The 18,129-nt window shown below is 43.6% G+C and overlaps 2 protein-coding genes across 6 annotated transcripts in view; both read right to left on the bottom strand.

Moving 5' to 3' along the window:
* CASS4 (Cas scaffold protein family member 4) overlaps positions 1-1,973 on the bottom strand; it is a 36,781-nt gene extending 34,808 nt beyond the window's left edge. The window contains 1 exon segment of the mRNA XM_025470459.3: positions 461-1,973. Within this exon segment, the coding sequence (XP_025326244.1) occupies positions 461-496 (36 nt within the window). The 5' untranslated portion in view covers positions 497-1,973.
* A 5,074-nt stretch (positions 1,974-7,047) lies between these two features.
* Positions 7,048-18,121, bottom strand: CSTF1 (cleavage stimulation factor subunit 1). 5 transcript variants are annotated; one of them, XM_035705506.2, is made up of 7 exons: positions 17,949-18,121; positions 17,066-17,352; positions 15,121-15,321; positions 13,046-13,323; positions 12,699-12,896; positions 11,471-11,861; positions 7,048-7,869 (listed from the first exon to the last, which is right to left on the bottom strand). In XM_035705506.2, the coding sequence occupies exons 3-7, from the start codon at positions 15,287-15,289 to the stop codon at positions 7,610-7,612; spliced, it is 1,296 nt and encodes a 431-aa protein (XP_035561399.1). In that variant the 5' UTR covers positions 15,290-15,321; positions 17,066-17,352; positions 17,949-18,121; the 3' UTR covers positions 7,048-7,609. The 5 variants fall into 5 exon arrangements, with proteins under 5 accessions (XP_035561399.1, XP_035561397.1, XP_025326240.1 ...); XM_035705504.2 differs by lacking the exon at positions 17,949-18,121 and adding an exon at positions 17,744-17,888; XM_025470455.3 differs by lacking the exon at positions 17,949-18,121 and adding an exon at positions 17,744-17,888 and having other exon boundaries at positions 17,218-17,352.
* Between the last annotated feature and the right edge of the window lie 8 nt (positions 18,122-18,129).

Raw genomic sequence — 18,129 nt, 5'->3', positions numbered from 1 at the left:
ACGGGAGGCTGAAGCCAGATCTGGACTCTGCTCCTGGAAAGGGACACAGAATCACCCAGGCCCCCTGGGAGTGACACTAAGGGCCTGCGGGGTCCAGAGGGAAGAGAGGTCGGGGTGGGCTGAGGCTGAGACTCGCATCTTGCTCGAGAAGTTTGTTAGAAGGTGAGTGGGCCCAAAGGGATGGTTGGGTTGTGTTATCAACCCCATAAACTGGCTTCTGCTGGGAAGTCATTTTCATCCACCTCTGAATCAAGCCTCACTGGTAGGGGCGTTAGAGCACGTATCTTCTCCGCACTTAGACTTACATGAAACTTTTCCATCTCTAACTCCCATGTTACTAGTGTTCATTACTATTGACTTTTTTGACTTCCTTAGAAGCTTGGGGCTAAAAATCCGTCACTGTCCTTAACCATAGCGGGCTGTTTTTGCCCCCTGCCCCTCCAAAGGGCCCCGCACTCACCTTGGGCGCACCATCCATGACGCCTGCTCCTTTCATCTTGGTGTGAACCGGCTCCCGTGAGCTCTCCGCCTGATATCTCCGGCTTCACAGGAGGATTATGCAATGTCACTGCATGCCTCTGGCCGCTTCTCAGAAACTGGATTCTATGGAGCTGACAACAGGGGAAATTGTCAAAACGATTCTCCCAGCAGACAAACTTTCTGGAAAGCGCGATGAGAGTAAAATAAAAGGCTGATGGAGACGCAAAAGAAATCCAGGCCGCGCTCACTCCTCGATGCCTGGCATGTCACTTGGTCTATAAGTAGAGATTGTCACACATTTGCTATGTGAAACCACAAAAGAATAAAAAAAAATGCTCTTCTGCTTTATAGGGTGAAGTTCCTACTTTGAAAGCTCGGCGTTACGAACGCTCCACATTCTCCTCCCCACAAAGACTCTGAACGACTGCCACTACACAGACCGAGCTCGTTCTCCTGATTAGAAGCCACTAGGCCAAATTTGTGATCATGGTCAACGACTCTTCCTTCCTGCTTCCTAAACTTGCCCCGCAAACGGCCGGGAGAAAACAAGTCGAGGGTAATGCCCTAAAGGACCTAGTCCCAGCTCATCTGTCCTCTGAAGCACACTGCTCCTTGCTCTGACCCCACGCCCACCTCCTGCTCTTTGCTCACAAAACTTTAAGATGACCATTTTCTGAGTTCTGACTCTGTACCAGGGCTCTACTGAGCACCTTTCGTTTCGATTAAATTATCTCTTAAATCTCTCCCATCCACCGTCTGAACTTGAAAGCCACAACACTAGCTCATTGCAGCTCAGCATTACTTGCTAAGTCTTTTTTACTTTCACTAAATTCAGACTAAACACTCAGTGGGAACCTATAGGGAAGAACACTTCTCGTGAGGCACATTCACAGTTTTATTTCATTCAAACGAACTGGCACCCATTCTTCCGAGCCTGGCTTGGTTCGAGTCTCCAGCAGGTGGCCTCTCCCATTGCTACCTTCCTGCCGTGATAGCACTCGCCCACTCGCCTTCGGGTCTGCTGGGCATCCATCCCCGTGTAGGAAGGCCTCACCAGTCAGGACACCAGGAAGGATTTACTGGTGTAAATAGCTGACTGATTTCTGGCTGAGACGATCCATATTTTAAATTGTTAGCATTGTTGGAATTTAACTTCCGGGCCAAGTAATGGACGTGCTGCAGATGGGAGCGCATAACAGGGAGGGAACAATGACCCCACAGAATGAACCCAAGCTGACTTAGCAACAAGTTCAAAGTGGAGGTCCACAGAGAAGCGGACAGAGATGGGAGAATGGGGAGGTATTTAGGGAGGGCTTCACGAGGAAGGCAAGATAGGAGAAGCAGGGGCTGATCGGTAGAGAGGCAGAGCTTGTTCCTAGCTGCAGCACTGTGAACGTGCAAAAAAAAAAAAAAAAAAAAAGGATAGAATTAGCAAGTTCCATTTAAGGAAACCAAGCAGATTCAGATGAAAGAGCAATGAGTCATAAGGGCTGAGGTTATGAATGACAGCCTGGACTAGCAGGAGGATTTTATCCTATTAGTCTTTACAGATAAGACGAATCATTAAAGCAGGTACTTCTGCAAGGCACATAGCCAGTGATACTTGTAAGGTAAAGGCCTCTACCACCCGGCAGGTGATTTCCATGTTGTTGAAAGTGAATCTGGACATCTTTCGTGGGTGTGCCTCCTGGCTGCTGCTTTCTTCTGGCCCCACTGGTGCCTCCACGTTGGTGGGCGTGGGTTGTCTGCGATCTTCCATGAGGAAGAGGCAGGCATTACGGAGCTGAGGCCGAGGTTCATGTTTCCAGGGTGGGAGTCTATTAACTTCAATTTGATGCTTCCGTGTAGATTTAGATGTAATTATGTTATGATTTTGTTTTTTAAAATGCCCTTACCTCTCAAATGCACATACTGAAAGATTTACAGATAAAGATATGAGATTTGCTTCAGAATCATCCAAGAGAGGGGAAAGTGGCTGGGGGGATAGGTAAGTAGGATTGGCTACGAGTAGCAAACTGCAGAGCTTGAGTGATGGCTACATGGAAATGCATTGTACGGCACTGCCCACACTGAATTAAAAAAAAAAAAAACAGCTTTATTAAGATATAGTTCACATATCACAAAACCCATCCTTTTAAAGAGCACAGTTCCATGTTTTGTATACGCAGAGTTGTGTAATCATCAGCACTATGTAATTTGAGAATATTTCGTCACCCTAGAAAGAAAACTCATACACGTTAGCGGTCACTCCTCATTACCCCAGTCCCTGGCAACCATTGTTTTTGTTGTGTAATTGACTTTTGCATATAATTTGGAAAAAAAAGTAAAAGGAAAGAATGGACAAACTGGCTCAAGGTCACAGTGATTAAGCTGAGGTAGAGTCCAGGCCCGAGCCTCTCAGAAAAAGGCTACCTTTACTCCAGGTCCAGTTTGGACAGTTCCTGTCATCTTGGCAAACTCCAGAGAGTGATTCTTCCCAATACCGAAGGGCTGACCCTGGAGTTCCCAATACTGAGGTCAGAATGCTGTAACTTGCGGGTCTTCCTAATTTATTTTGTTTATTTAAGGGAAGACAACCCAAATTAAAAAGAATTAAAGACACAAAAGCCATAGATTTGGCCCTGAAATCAAACAGACTCACCCTTAAGTGGATACCTAGTGTCCTATTGTGGGAATGAGGGGCTGGGTTTCTCAGTCCGCTATTTGGCCCTGCCATTTGTCTGAATGAAAGCTCTTAGACATTTTGCTGCAATCCATTCGTATTTACTTATTTAGGCAAGTGGGTCCTTGTGTGCACAAATATTGAGGAGTTTGCTATTCCAGGAAATCAGGTGGCTTTTGTAACATCTCGCTGACCAGAGGTTGAAACAGCTAGACTTCAAGGGAACTAAGTTCGCGATGCTAGTGAGGTAATTCTCTCCCTTCTCTTGACAAACACTACTGAGAACAGTATCTTGGATGAATTTTCAAGATCCAGGGTGTCTGATCACATCCCTTCTTCAGCTCCTCATAAATGTGCAGGAAGTTAGACTGCTTTTTTATGTGGGACTGTTTTTAGGTATGCTTTATACGGTTTTCACGTGGACTTTTAGCTACCAAGCTCCCCCAGGGGTAGTCTTTGAACACGGGGCACTCAATGCCTGAGTTTTTAAAGTGCAGCTGGACATCAGGTGAAGAATGTCCAAAACATTAAAGGCTCGGCAGGAAATGTCAGACTGCGTGGCTGTAAGATCATCTGATGACCTGGCAGGTTTTAACCTCATGAAGATAACAGATAAATACAGCTCTTTCAGTCACAGCAGAATTTCCTGAATTGTCAACAAATTCACTTAAATTCCCTAACGCATGGATGAAACAGGGAGGACAGGGATTTTACAGGTCCTCTAATAGTAAGCGATGACTCCATTTCATAGCCTGACTTTTGATGCCAATGTGGAGAGGGAAAAGGAAGCAAGACTTGAGAAAACAGGATGCAAAGGAAACGCTGTGGGCATGGGCATGGGGGAGGCTGGAGGACAGGGCTGAGTGTTAGCAGAGAGCACGAGAAAACCCTGGGGAAGGATGTGGGGCCACAGGCAAGGGGTCAGTGTTGGGTAGGTAGCCAGGCTGTGAAGAGCAAATTGGCCAAACGGTGAGTGGGAAAGACGCTTCTCAGATCAGAACGCCCACCAAGGGAGTCAGAAGGCAGAGGGGAAAAGCTCCATCAAGACCAAAAGAATGAGGAGTGAAAGCTATAGAAACGTTGACTGTGTTTAAAAGGTTCCTGTCGGCGTTGTTCAAATCCACTTGGTCACTTTTAAGTCTCTTGGTCCTCGATCCTGTTTTAGGTCTTCATATTCGATGCACTCACATATTGTGCATTTGATCAATTCCACGTCTTCCAGCCGGATGCTCCTTTCTAGTTTCTACTGCTTCTCATCATGGGGGCGGTTTCCTTAAATACTTGATTATGGAGTCATGATTTTCAGAGCTTATCTGGGAGAACTGGGGCCTGGGGTGAAGACGTGTTCTTCCTTCACTTGTGCTGGCTCCTTTTCTTCAAGCTATACAGGTAGTGCGAGTTGTTCTCATGTTACTTGGACAAATAGTGTGTAGACGGGACTGTTGGGGAAGACCCTCCCCCTAAACCTGAGCCAGCACCCAGTCAGGAAGGTCCTCGTTCCTGGAGGCAGGTTTTTGGCAAGTTCACCCTTTTGGGGGAGGGAGGGACAACTTCTGGCTTCTGGGCTTTCTTTCTAGGTCTTGACCAAGGCTCCCACCATGTGAAATCAGAGCTCAGAAATCATTAAGCTCTGGAGGACTGACAAGTGTCCTTGGTGCAACCAGCCACCCCATAGCTCCTGGCCATCTGGATTTGTGCTTTCTGGTTGTTTTTGCCTCTCAGGAATTCCCTGAGAATTTTTTAATAGCTCAGCTATTTAGAAATTTATTATTATTTTTAAAAAAGATGTTATATATTTATTCATGAGAGACTCAGAGAGGCAGAGACATAGGTAGAGGGAGAAGCAAGGGGAAGCCTTTTGTGGGACTTGATCCCAGGACCTGGGATCACACCCTGAACCAAAGGCCAACACTCAACCACCGAACCACTTAGGTGCTCTGCTATTTAGAAATTTAAAATAAATTCTATACAGGTGTGTACCAAAGGGCTCTCAGAGTATTCGGTTCACTGTATTTTCAGAAACAGAAGTCTCCTTGCAAAAATAAATGCCTTCCCCTCCCCCAGATCTGTTTCTATGGTTTCTAGCATGCTGCGTTAAAAAAAAAAAAAAAGCAGCATGTTTCACTGACTGAGTGCATGGTGGGGATGATTGTGATTAAGCTCCTTAATCACAGAAAAGAAAGCTGTGGCCCTGAAGAGAACTGGTTTGTTTTACTACTTAACAAGTCAGTAACAGAGGTGAGATGCCTCCCCCACATTACCCTTCCTAAGAGAAACCAAAGTCTAAGATGATTCTCTGAATCATCAAAAGAAATGGAATTATACTTTAGTTTTTTAAATTCATAGAGTAGGTAAGATACATAGCTAAAGGAGATTCGGCTATAAAAATCTGACTTCTAGAACAAAACACTAAAGAAACAGAAAAGTACTGAAGTCATAATTGTCCTTTGAGAACACATGTCCAAATACGGCAACATTCAAAGCAGGGTCCAAAAAAAAGAACAGCAACAAAAAAAAAGAACTAGCTTTAAATTATCATTATATACAAAAAGTTTATTTTAGAAATCACATATCTTTAAAAAATAACATAGAAGTTATAAGCTCTTATCCTGACTTTGTATTTGCCGTTGGAAAGTCAGGGTGGTGCATGTTAATCACATGCTGATGCCAAGTCCAATATGCCAATATTCCTGGCATCCAAAATATTAATGCAATTTAAAAAAAAGTCTGTTTTGGAAACACAAAAGTATCTTGATCTTGTAAGTAGGAGTCCTGAAACTATACATGGACTGCTGAGACAATTCCAGAAACTGGAAAAAGTAGGCATCATTATTTAAATTCATGAACAGTTAAAAAGACCCAGCAGAACTTAAATTGGTAATGCAATGGGGTCACTCTAGTGCATGTGCTGGAGCAGAACGCAGAAATGGTCAATCTCTACTGTAGTTTCATAGGGTTGAAAGCAAAAGAAACATCAGAAAAAGAAGCGAGTTTTGGTTGGTAATTCTATGGAACTGGTTATTCTTGTTCCTATTCAGTAGGTTCCTTGTAATCTTACAAAAACAGCACCCACAGATGGCCAAGTTCAAATACTGAACAATCAGGACACAAAATAAAAATAAACCCAAACTCACTATATAGACCAAAAAATACAGCTCTTTGGAAATCTGAACTAAAATTCTGATTTAACACATTAAGATCCTTAAAATGGTTTCACAGACCGAAAGAGTTGAAATGATCCTTAAGGAGGATTAATGCAGAATTTTTATGCAGTAAACTTCGGAAGATTTTAAAGTTCGTAGAACATAAAACAATTACTTTAATCTATTTATTATTTTTATCAAATGACCCTAGATTATAATTTTAGGTACTCCTACCCAGATCATGAAGTATTTGTATTTGGGGATAAATATATAGACCAAAGTCTATCTTTTAGAGTGGAGCTGAGGGTTCCCTGACCTAGCTTGAGCTGAATCCAGAGACATAGCGTCACTTTCTAAAAAGTCTTAAGAGAAAGAAAACTAAACCTGTCAGTTTGTTAATTGCAAAAATCTTCCAAGAACATGGTTGCCATGTGCATCCACGATGAGTAGTTACGATTCAGGCTGAAGAGAAATGAAAAATAAGATTTAAAATGAACTAAGACCCAAGTCAGTCAATATGAATCATTTGTGAAACAAGCGACACCCGAAGAGTGGCAACAGGTTCACCTTATTTTGGTTAGATTGGACAGACCTACAATTAGGTTTCCATCAACTGGTCATAATCTTATCAGAAATATTTACTGAAGATAAGCACTGAAGGCAATGAGAGGAGAGGTGGGAGGTATGATGAAAGATCTATCTCCTATAAATCTTCAGGAAAATCTGGCCACTAATTTTATTGAAGTGAAAAAGGTGTAACAGTAAAGTTGGAAATCCGAGCTTTATTATCAGAATGATGTCATTTTAGGAGAGAACTGCTGGATTCTCTAAATTGTATTTAATATGGCACAAGACTCTTGATTCTCAGAGCTGTATGCCTACTTATCCGCCAAAATGTACTCTGCAAGGAGATATATACACAAAGAGGGTGTAGAACAGGCATACAAGCTGACAAAACCACCAGACGACAATTCCTCATGACAGATCCACTTGAGATCTAGAAAGCACTTTAATACTCTATCCTTCTTCAAATGATCGAGAGATTCAAGAGAAATGGCAAGTCTTATATTTACAAAACCGATGAAAATCACACTGTAATAATCAGTGAATGCAGAACAACCGCATAGATCTGCGTTTCCAACTTTTCCCACCATGATTCTACATCAAGGTAAAAAAAGATCCTTTTGTACAAATCCAAGAAGGATGGAGAGGTGGCAGCACAACTGCCAGATGGTGCAGTGACTTACTACCGAAGCTGGTGATGGGACACGGGGGCAGGAGGGGCACAGTCCTCAAGGAAAGAACCGGATATAACAAAGGTGGGCTAGTCCGTGGTTGATCGCCGGTACCAAAACCGGGCTCGGAAGTCATCACTGCACGTCATGAAGCCGGGGTTGGTGGGCGAATGCACTATGCAGCGCACGATGTTGTTGTGACCTAGGGAGAGCAGGTTTCGGCGCTCGGCTGTGCGAGAGTCCCAGCAGCAGAGACTGATGGTCCTCTCGTCCGGCAGCAGCACGTAGTCCTCAGTGTGGTTGAACACGGCCTGCGTCCGGTGTACCTGCCGCCCGCTCAAGCCAGCACCTGCAGAGATGAGAGGTTAAGGGTCTGAATGCTGGGCCCAGCTGTCCCGTTTACACTTTAGATCCTCAGACTGCTCTGCTCTGCTTAATTATCCTGTCAATGTCAAAAGGGCATTTTATTTATTTTTTTAAAGATTTTATTTTATCTATTCATGACAGAGAGAGAGAGAGAGAGAGAGAGAGGCAGAGACACAGGCAGAGGGAGAAGCAAGCCCCATGCAGGGAGCCCGATGTGGGACCCAATCCTGGGTCTCCAGGATCACACCCCAGGCTGAAGGCGGTGCCAAACCGCTGGACCATCAGGGCTGCCCTCAAGAGGGCATTTTATTTTATTTTATTTTTTCAAAAGGACATTTTAAAATTGAATACATGTCTTGTGCAATGTGGGACACTCCAAGAAGTATGCAACAGAAAATCACCCCTGGCCTGCCACCTCAGGCAACTGTTAATGCTCGGATGTATTTCTAGGAATAAAAATATTTTAAAAAACAAAATAAACAGGGGCACCTGGGTGGCTTAGTCAGTTGAGCATGTCTTTAGTTCAGGTCATGATTCTGGGGTCCTGGGATCCAGCCCTGTGTTGGGCTCCCTGCTCAGCGGGGAGCCTGCTTCTCCCTCTGCCTCTGTTGCACTCTCTCCCTCTCAAATAAGTAAATACAATGACAAAAAAAGCCCCCAAACCAAACAAACAAGCAAACAAAATTGGTGTCATATTACAGGTTTTTTCTGTCATTGTTTAAATCAACTCTTTGTTGTTCATTTCTCCATGTTTTTTTCTGGCTGCAAAATGCATCACTGTTTGGAAGCACTATTACTAGTTAAGAATTCTTTCTTCTGCTAGGCATTTAGTTTGTATCTGATCACAAATAACACTGTGACAAAGTCTTTACCCAGAACACACTATATCCTCAAGATTAAATTCCTAGAACAGAATTGCTGGCAAGCATGAACATCTGCTCTCCAAAAGGAAGCTTTAGGCTTTTTATAGGACCATGAAAATACAGATTGTATGTTTAGAATACTGTATAAAGTATAAAAATAAAAACTGCCTGACAGTTTTACCCCGAGTCAGGACTTTGTTGAATACCCTTTCTCAATACCTCTGTATGTTGTCTATCATTTGTAAAGCAGAGCATACATCATATGCTTTTATTCAACAGTCTGTAGTAGAGATCCATAAAGATGGAATATGGTTTATTGGATAAAAATACAGTGTTGGTGTTAGATCTGGATTTGACACTTATTAGTGATGTGAACAGAGACCAATTACACAGTTCCTTTACACCTTTTCTTTTCTATGGGGGATAATTATGGCACCTACCCACAAGATGGCTACAAGATCAGCATAAGGTGTAACACACATACAGCCTTGCAGTGGGAGTATTTATTTCTAAAGCTTGTATACCGTGAAAAGGATGAGGAACAATTTACTCAATGCTTTCTGGTGGATATTCTTTTTTTTTTTTTTTTTTTTAAGATTTTATTTATTTATTCAGGAGAGCCACAGAGAGGCAGAGACATAGGCAGAGGGAGAAGCAGGCTCCCTGCAGGGAGCCCGATGTGGGACTCGATCCCGGGACCTCGGGATCATGACCTGAGCCAAAGACAGACAATCACTGAGCTGCCCAGGTGCCCCTCTGGTGGATATTTCTGTTGTCTCTACCTTTCCCCTACTCTACACAACGTTGGGATAGACATTTTTCTATGTGGGCATGTGCATGTTTGCCAAGTTTTTTTAGGCTGAATTTCTAAGAGTGCACACAGTGGGTCCAGAATATAGACATACACTGAAAATCTTGATACAGGACACCAACCTGCCCTTTAGAAATATTTTACCAGTTGACACTCCTAACAATAAAATATGTAATTTCCTAAAATAGTGAGCAACACAAGATAAAATCAATCTTTTAAATTCCTACAGTCTGATGACTACAAAAAGACACTTGCGTTTTCATTTCTTAGGTTTACAGTACCTACTGGGGGTCACCTAGCTCCCCTTGAGCTCACTCACCACTGTCTAACATGTGTCTACTTTACATGCTAGAAATGTTGTTTCCCTAGTTTAAGGTTTTAATTTTTAGTGTTTATATATACATATATATTATTTACTTATGAGGGACAGAGAGAGAGAGAGAGGCAGAGACACAGGTAGAGGGAGAAGCAGGCTCCCTGCAGGGAGCCCAATGTGGGACTCGATCCTGGGACTTTGGGATCACGCCCTGAGCCAAAGGCAGACGTTCAACCGCTGAGCCACCCAGGCGTCCCAGAATTAATTTTTAACACTGAAATTTCTAATGCTTGATAGCTTTTCCTTGTCTTTATTTCAAGAACCCTTTGAATTCTAACTAAACATTAAAACTGGAAATTCAGATCTAAACACACTAACATGGAGTCTTAACCTGTGAATTAGAAAATCATGGAATTTGCATACAAATTCAGTATAATCTCACTTTAAAATCCCAATTCTCCATCCAAAACAAACCAATCAGTCACAGAGAAGCATGAAACATCCTAACGCTCACAAGAAAAAACAAATATAATAAATCTTGTGAGAATCTAGTGTGCACCCTTCTGGATGCATCACAGACAATGGTTGTTACTTCTGAAGATGGAGGAGGCTTTCCCACTTTTACTCTGATCATTTTTGTATCTTCTTTTTGCAATAAGCACACAGTCCTTGAACAATAAGAATTAGATAAATTCTTCAAAATAGCTCCATACAAAAATGTTTCAAGAAAGTTACCAAGAATTATGATAAAAATGACTCTTCCCAGGACTTGTTAGTTACACCATCTATAATGTCAGAAGCCAGGCAGATGGAAGGCAGGAATGGAACTCTGGTTACCAGGAGATAAATCTGAGGGGGTTATGCTGCACCCTAGCGGTGCAGATGTCTCAGTCTTTGCCTCTTCACTTTTCTTCTCTAAGATGCTAATTACCACCTCAGCTGAGCCCTTACAATGGCATCGCTTTCAGTGTTCTGGTTCTGGTGATTTTAGCGTATGACACAAACATCTCACAACAGAGGAAACTAGCTTTAGTTTCCTGGAGGATTTTTTTTTTTTCTTTACCAATAACAGCCTTTGCAGCTTCAAGGAACATAGAACGAGATACAATATTTTAACAACACTCATTGTCAAGTGACTAGCCCAGCTACTTGCACTCTCTTAGGAATAGGCCAGGATCTTCCTCTCAGCCTTCTTTCCATAACGCATATTATTTACCAAGACGCACCAACTCAAGTTTTTCTCTAGACTGCTCTTATGTCCATGGGAAAACGGCAGACCGTTGGTCTACAGATGGACCACCAGAGGCTCAAATGTTACTCACATGGAATCGGATCTAGTTTAAGCAGTAATGTATAGAGAATAAAGTTATGAAACTATTGTGATTCTATTTTAGCTCTTCTTCTTACAAACTGCAGCCTTGGCTAAACTCCAAGCCTTGTTGTTGTTGTTTTTTTTTTTTTTTTTAATTTAAAAGAGGGAATAATATCTGCCTAGCTCAAAGTATACTTACTGTGTGGCTTTTGTGAGGATTTAAGAGTTCAGGAAACCATAAAATGCTATAGAAATGTCAAGTAATAGCAATTTCTCGCATACCTGTGTATCTGACCAGTGTTCGTCCTGTCGATATCTCCCAAAGTTTAGCTACAGAGTCTTTTCCACTGGAGAGAATGTATTTAGAATTTTTGGAGAAAATGGCAGAACAAACTTCAGCACCATCATGGGCTTTCTCAAAAGTTGTGATGCATCGGTTTGAAACACCATCCCATAACTTGATGCAGCCATCCTTGCTACCAGTTACATACATATTGGCACTAGGATTGTAATTCACGGAGCATATAGCATCGGTATGTTGATCTTGAGGGTTGCAAGAGACAAAACACTGAAACGTGTTGATATCATAAAGCCGAAGAGTAGGATGCTGAGTCCCAACAAGTATAAAGTCTCCGGAAGGATGAAAAGAGATGGAGCGTAACATCTCAGCTTCCTGTTAGGACAGAGACATTAACGTTAAGTGACCAACTAGTGAGCAATTAAATCCAGAGGAAATGTGGAAAGTATTTGGTTGATGGAAAGAATACATAAAACAATGGTCAGTCATTACACCAATGTATAAGGAGGAACAATGAACTTTCCAGAGTACGTGAAAGTATCACCTGAACAGATTTCACAAACTATATACCAGTGACATTATTTATTCCAAAAACTGCAGAAGCGAGCTTCATTATTTGCAAATGAGCACTGGGCGAACTCAGAATGGAATATTATTAGGCTATGTAGGATATACATTCACACATGAATGAACTACGACAGATATAACTTGTATACACAAACACCTTCTTCAATTTGTCCTAGGTCTCCAAATACTGAGTAAAAAACTAAGTTAAATCATTAAAAGGTGGAAGCCACTATCAAAACATTAGTTATTTCTGAACTGCGTATTCAAGATATGGTACCAAATGTCACTTTTCCAGGATACATCTGATAGTTTCAGCTGAATAATCTGATTCCCATTAAATCATACTTTAGCGAAGTTGGTTGTCTTTAAATAGGGATCTTTAAAGAGCGATAGAGATTCTGAACCCTTGTTACATAAATCGTGGCCAGCCAGCAGTCCTGACTGGCCAGAGGAAGTGGGCACATGACAGCATATGAACCATGTATCAGTGCAATCTGATTCCTGTGCCACCTGTGGGCAGGTGTCCTTGTGAACTCATTTTAAAGCATGATCGCTGAGACTGCTTTAGAAAAAAGAATAGTCACACAGTAATAGCTCTTTGTTTTTAAGAAAACAATGTAAAACTCTTTTCCAAACATCCCTAACCTGAATGTATTTGAAGGCTCTTTTGGCTGACGGTTTGGAATAATCAAATAATTTAAGAGTATAATCCCTTGAACCAGAGGCAAGGATCTGTTCTGTTGGGTGGAAAGCGAGACATGTGACTTCATCCACGTGGTCGTAAAGCGTTCGAATCACTGGGTGGTTTTCCATGTTCTGTTGCGCCGTCTCATTCATCATGACCTAGACCAATGGGAAAAGACATGCTCAAAATGCAAAATCTGTCTGACTCAAAGTATCCAACTATGCTGAGTTAACTCTGGTCTAAAGTAGTCTTTCATTCTCCCCGCAAACAACAACAGGCAGATAGTACATGTTCCCGTGATTTTTACCTCTATTGGCATGGCACTTTTGGCCAACATTCTTTCTGTGTCGAGTATCTTTATGGAAGCATCAGCAGATCCAGTAGCTATTAACTGCCCGTCTCTACTGTAGGTAGCGACACGGCACGGTCCTTTATGGGATGTGACATAGCATGTTTCATACTCTGAAGCCTCTGGGGACATAGTTTGGACATCGGCATCAAATTCCAGGTCAATTCCTGTGCCTGGGGCAACGGTATCTGAACGACCAATTGCATACTGAACTGCAGTATCATCATTTTCCATTCCTGAGGGAATAAAAATTAAGCGCATGAAAAAAATGTTATTTTAAAAAGCCAAGACAAAATTCTGGATCCGAACTGGGAAGGAGGGACGCCTGGGTGGCTCAGCGGTTGAGCGTCTGTCTGCCATCAGCTCAGGGTATGATCCCTGGGTTCCGGGACCGAGTCCTGCATCAGGCTCCCTCTCTGGAGCTTGCTTCTCCCTCTGCCTATGTCTCTGCCTCTCTCGTCTTTCATGAATAAATATCTTAAAAAAATAAAAACAGAAAAAACCAGGAAGGATGTTTGCCAATATCAACTTTCTCTTTCTTGGAGCTGCCTGACACTTAGCAATTCACAAAATTACGTGTATCGACCTGGAAGCATGCACTGTGACACTGTAGGAGAGTCAGCTCCCTCGATTTTTGTCTCCAAAATTTTCTACTTTAATCACAACTACATAAACTTAAAAGCAGTTCTGTAGTTAAGTTGTCCATTTTTTCCCATTCTCTATTTTAGTATGTTTTAGTGCTGAGATCTGTTAGTAGCAGCTTTGAAGCCCATTAAGTCAGATACATTGTTAATATCAATACTAGTGAAACATACTTGAAATAATGTTGATATTTAGATAAAGTTTCTCAAGTAAATGCCTTTTAGGTTTGAAAATAACTTCACATACCAGGTAAACAGTATGTTTATTAGTATAAAAAACTAGGAATACAGATGAACACAAAACAACGACTTCCCATTAGATTATCCAGAGATGATTACTGCGAACATGGAGGAAAGAATTCTTCTGGACCTTTTTCCATGCACAGTTGTTACAATTCTTAAAACAAAAACAGAACCACACCATAGGATATGTTGTAACTTACTGGTTCATTTACTCAGTCAGAACAAACACCTGGCCAGTGTAATGTTTATATACATCATGTTGTTGGACCCAATTTGATAGATACAAGAACATTAACAACGGGGGATCCCTGGGTGGCGCAGCGGTTTGGTGCCTGCCTTTGGCCCAGGGTGTGATCCTGGAGACCCCGGATCGAATCCCACATCGGGCTCCCGGTGCATGGAGCCTGCTTCTCCCTCTGCCTGTGTCTCTGCCTCTCTCCCTCTGTGTGTCTACCACAAATGAATAAATAAAATCTTTAAAAAAAAAAAAAAAAAAAAAAAAAAAAAAAAAAAGAACATTAACAACGGATTCCTTATTGTTGGGTATTTCAGTTGTATTCATTTTATTTCCTCAAATTTGAGCACAAATTCTCAAAATTGGCATTACTAAGTCAAAGCGTAGAATAGAAACATGTTGGTAATTCTTATTTTATTGAGTGTTTTCTACAATCCAGGCAAACACCAGGATATATTGTTGAACAAGACAAGATCTTGATCTTTATTGAGCTTGCTGTCTTTTGGGGGGAGGTGCAGACTGTGTGGGAAACAACTTCATACAATGAAGAAAATTTTAGATCATGAGTCTATCATGAAGGAAATGGCACTGTTGTTTTAGAATACCTGGGTAAGTATGCGGAAGATAGTGGGTTATTTTAGAAAAAAGGTAAAGAGGACTCTAAAATGCCATTTGAGTCGAAATCTGAAGTCAATAATACAATGAAAGAACAGTTCAGACAATTCTCATACACAGCCTGAGGCCAGAGCCAGCTCAAAATCTTCATAATCTGGGGTTTGCTTCCTCCTTCAGTATCTAGCTTGTACTTGACACATACTAGGCATTAAAACTAAACAAAAATAATCTTGAAAAATTCTGATTGTGAAAACATCTGGAACCTTGCCATGGAATCAATAATCTGCATTCAAAACTACCTAGTTTGATGAGATGTAGGAGCTGCTCCGAGGGTGCACAAACAGACTGAGGCTTGATTTCATTGATGAGGCCATTAGCAATGCTGATGTAGCCATCATACAGCAGCTGGCTAATGATCAGCTTGTAGAGCTGCTGGCGATCTTTCAAGCCCACTTTGGTTCTGTACATCTTGGAAAAGAGGAAGACAATTTCCTTGCCACCTGCAAGATGAGAAAACAGGGATGGTGAAGGGCAGAGGCACCAGTAAGTCACAGAGGCAACACAACAATCTGGTCAGACTCGTGGGGTGTAAATCCCAGCTCTACTACTTGCATTATCTTTGGTCAGTGACCTTCTTCATTTGAGATCAGCTGTTAAGCAAGTTAGCCAAGGTTGAATAAGACGGTGAGTGCAGGGCATTGAGCACTGTGGCACACAAATATCATTCAAATAGCGTTAGTGAGTATTTACAGAACTTTTCATCAACTTTTCTTCTCTGTCAAACAACTCACCTGCCATTTTTATTCTATATTGCTATCTCAGAATGTTCTATTTCTCGTATGGTAAGACAGCAACTGGTTTTTGCAATAGGTAAGACAGCTGCTATTGTTGAATATTTAGACACCATTGTTTCCATCAGCTGTGCTGTATGTTTACTGATGTCAGTTATGTTCATTCTTTAAATGTGTTTTAAGGTATTTTGTTAAATTACATAATTTGATAGTAAATAACTACATGAGGGCACAAAAGCCACTATGCTATGAAAACTAAATCAAGTTGAGTGCTTTGGAAAGATTCGAAGATGAATTGCTTAATAAAATGGTGACAAGTTAAGATATGGCCAAAACAATAATTAAAAAATGAAAAAAAAAAGGGGGGTGTGAAAATCTCAAAGACTGTGTCCTTAGATCGGTTCTCAAGTGCTTAAGTTCTCTCTTAGACAATAAAATGAAACCTGTAGATGATGGTTCCCGGTCTATGCAAAAAAATAACTTCAATTGGTGGATAGGACTGGATAAAGTGACTTTCAAAAATCAATGTCTGGGGCAGCCCTGGTAGTTTAGCGGTTTAGCGCCACCTTCAGCCCAGGGCCTGATCCTGGAGACCTGGGATTGAGTCCCACGTCAGGCTCCCTGCATGGAGCCTCCTTCTCCCTCTGCCTGTGTCTCTGCTTCTCTCTTTCTCTATGTGTATCTCTCATGAATAAATAAAATCTTAAAAAAAAATCAATGTCTGTATATATATGTATGTTTGGAAGACCACAGGAGCCTGGGAAACAGTAATAAAGAAAAGAAATAGCAGGCAGACGAGAAACTGAAAGTCAGAGTATAGGGGAGAGAGGAATACCAGAAAAGAAAGGAGCGAGCAGTAACAGCAGCACTGCCTGGATTGCTGTACTTTACAGGGAAAGATTCCCGGAGGGGGGAGGACGATAGGAAAGGGGTGGGGAACCATGTGTTCTAACCCCCTCTGGAGAGAAACTGAAGCTTCTGATTGTAAGAAGAGCCAACATTTACTGAGCTTTCAGCATGTTTTATCTCACTTAGTCCTCAAACCACCCTGCAGGCAAGGCCCTGCAATCTGGTTTACAGAGAAGGGAAAACCATTTTCCAAGGTCCCAGCAGTGCCTGGAGAAACCAGGGCTGCCATGCGGACTGTGCTCTCCCTGATGACTACCTGGATCTGCCCCTTAAAAACGCCGTGACAAACCAGCTAGACTTCCGGGGACCTTCGGCGTAGCGTGTGACACACGCCGCCTAAGCAGCTAATCTGCATCACCCCGTTTGAATCCTCATCCGTCCTATCTAGAGACAGGCAACCTCAAAAGCCCGGAGAGGTTGATTTAATTAATTAACCCAGGCCCAAGGAGCTGGAGTCCTGACTGCGCTGCGCCGCCGGGTGTCAACGACAGCAGCTAACGTTTATGAAGCGCTCGCCGGACTCGGTGCCAAGCACTCGACAAACCTTAGCTCGCTGAACGAAGTCACCCAAAGTGTGCTGAAGCACGTGCAGGAGCGGCTGTATGTACATCTATGCTTGCGTAGAACTCTAGGACACACACACACACAGAGAGAGAGAGAGAGAGAGAGAGAGAGAAAACAAACACCGGCAGAGACCGAGGTTTAGGAAACTGAAAATAAAATATGCGGCGGAGCGACTCGTCGGGGGGCCGCCAGGACGGCCCGCGGCTGAGCCCGGAACTCATCCACGATCCTCTCCCGTCTCTGCACGCGTGCCGGGAGCATCACGGGCTGTAAGGGAGATGGAGACAGAGAACCAGGGACGGGCCCCGCCTCCCCGGCCTCCCAGGAGGTCCGCTCGCTGGGCTAGGAAGGGCCTCATCACCCCCCCACCTCCCCCAAGTGCAAGTGAGGACGCCGAGGCCCGAGCAACCGTCCACACGGAGCTGCACGGGGGCCCGGGCGGGAAGGCACACGCCACCATCCCGCCGCAGGAGCGAACGAAGGCCGGGGCGACCGCGGGAAGCGCAGGCGCTGTGCAGGCCCAGCCCGGCCGCTCAGGGCGCATGCCAGCCACCCCGCCCGCCATCGGGCCTCCCGCCGCGCTCGTCTTCCCTGTACTCCCGTAACGACCCCAGCGGACCGCACCAGCCGTTCTCCATGCATCCCACGCCCCCAGTACCCGCTAGTCCGGCTCTCTCGGGCTCCCGCTTTCTCCCCAGAAAAATGGAGGCGCCAATTCTGCACCATCGATCGCTCGGAGCGCAGGAGCGCACGCTCACTGCGCACGCGCGCAGGGCGATGCGCCGAGCGCTGCGCTGTCGATCGCCCCCACCCCCCCCCACCCCGCCCCAACACGCCCCGCCGCGTTCGAGTGGTTCGTTAACCTCCTCCGACTTTGCCTCTTGCGCGGCGACGCTGGTTGACGCTAAGGAAATGCTGTCTGGCCGACAAGCCCCGGATTCCGGAGAGCACCACGGGGGCTAGAACTGCCAAAGTCTGGCGGGCCGTTGGCTCCACCACTTCCGGGGCCTTACCGGGGAGGGAGGGGCGGGGGAGGCAGTGCGC

Source organism: Canis lupus, chromosome 24 (assembly GCF_003254725.2).
Source record: "Canis lupus dingo isolate Sandy chromosome 24, ASM325472v2, whole genome shotgun sequence".
NCBI classification, from domain to species: Eukaryota; Metazoa; Chordata; class Mammalia; order Carnivora; family Canidae; genus Canis; species Canis lupus.
The sequence above is the reverse complement of the archived record's forward strand: the minus strand, read 5'-3'. Positions and strand labels throughout refer to the sequence as shown.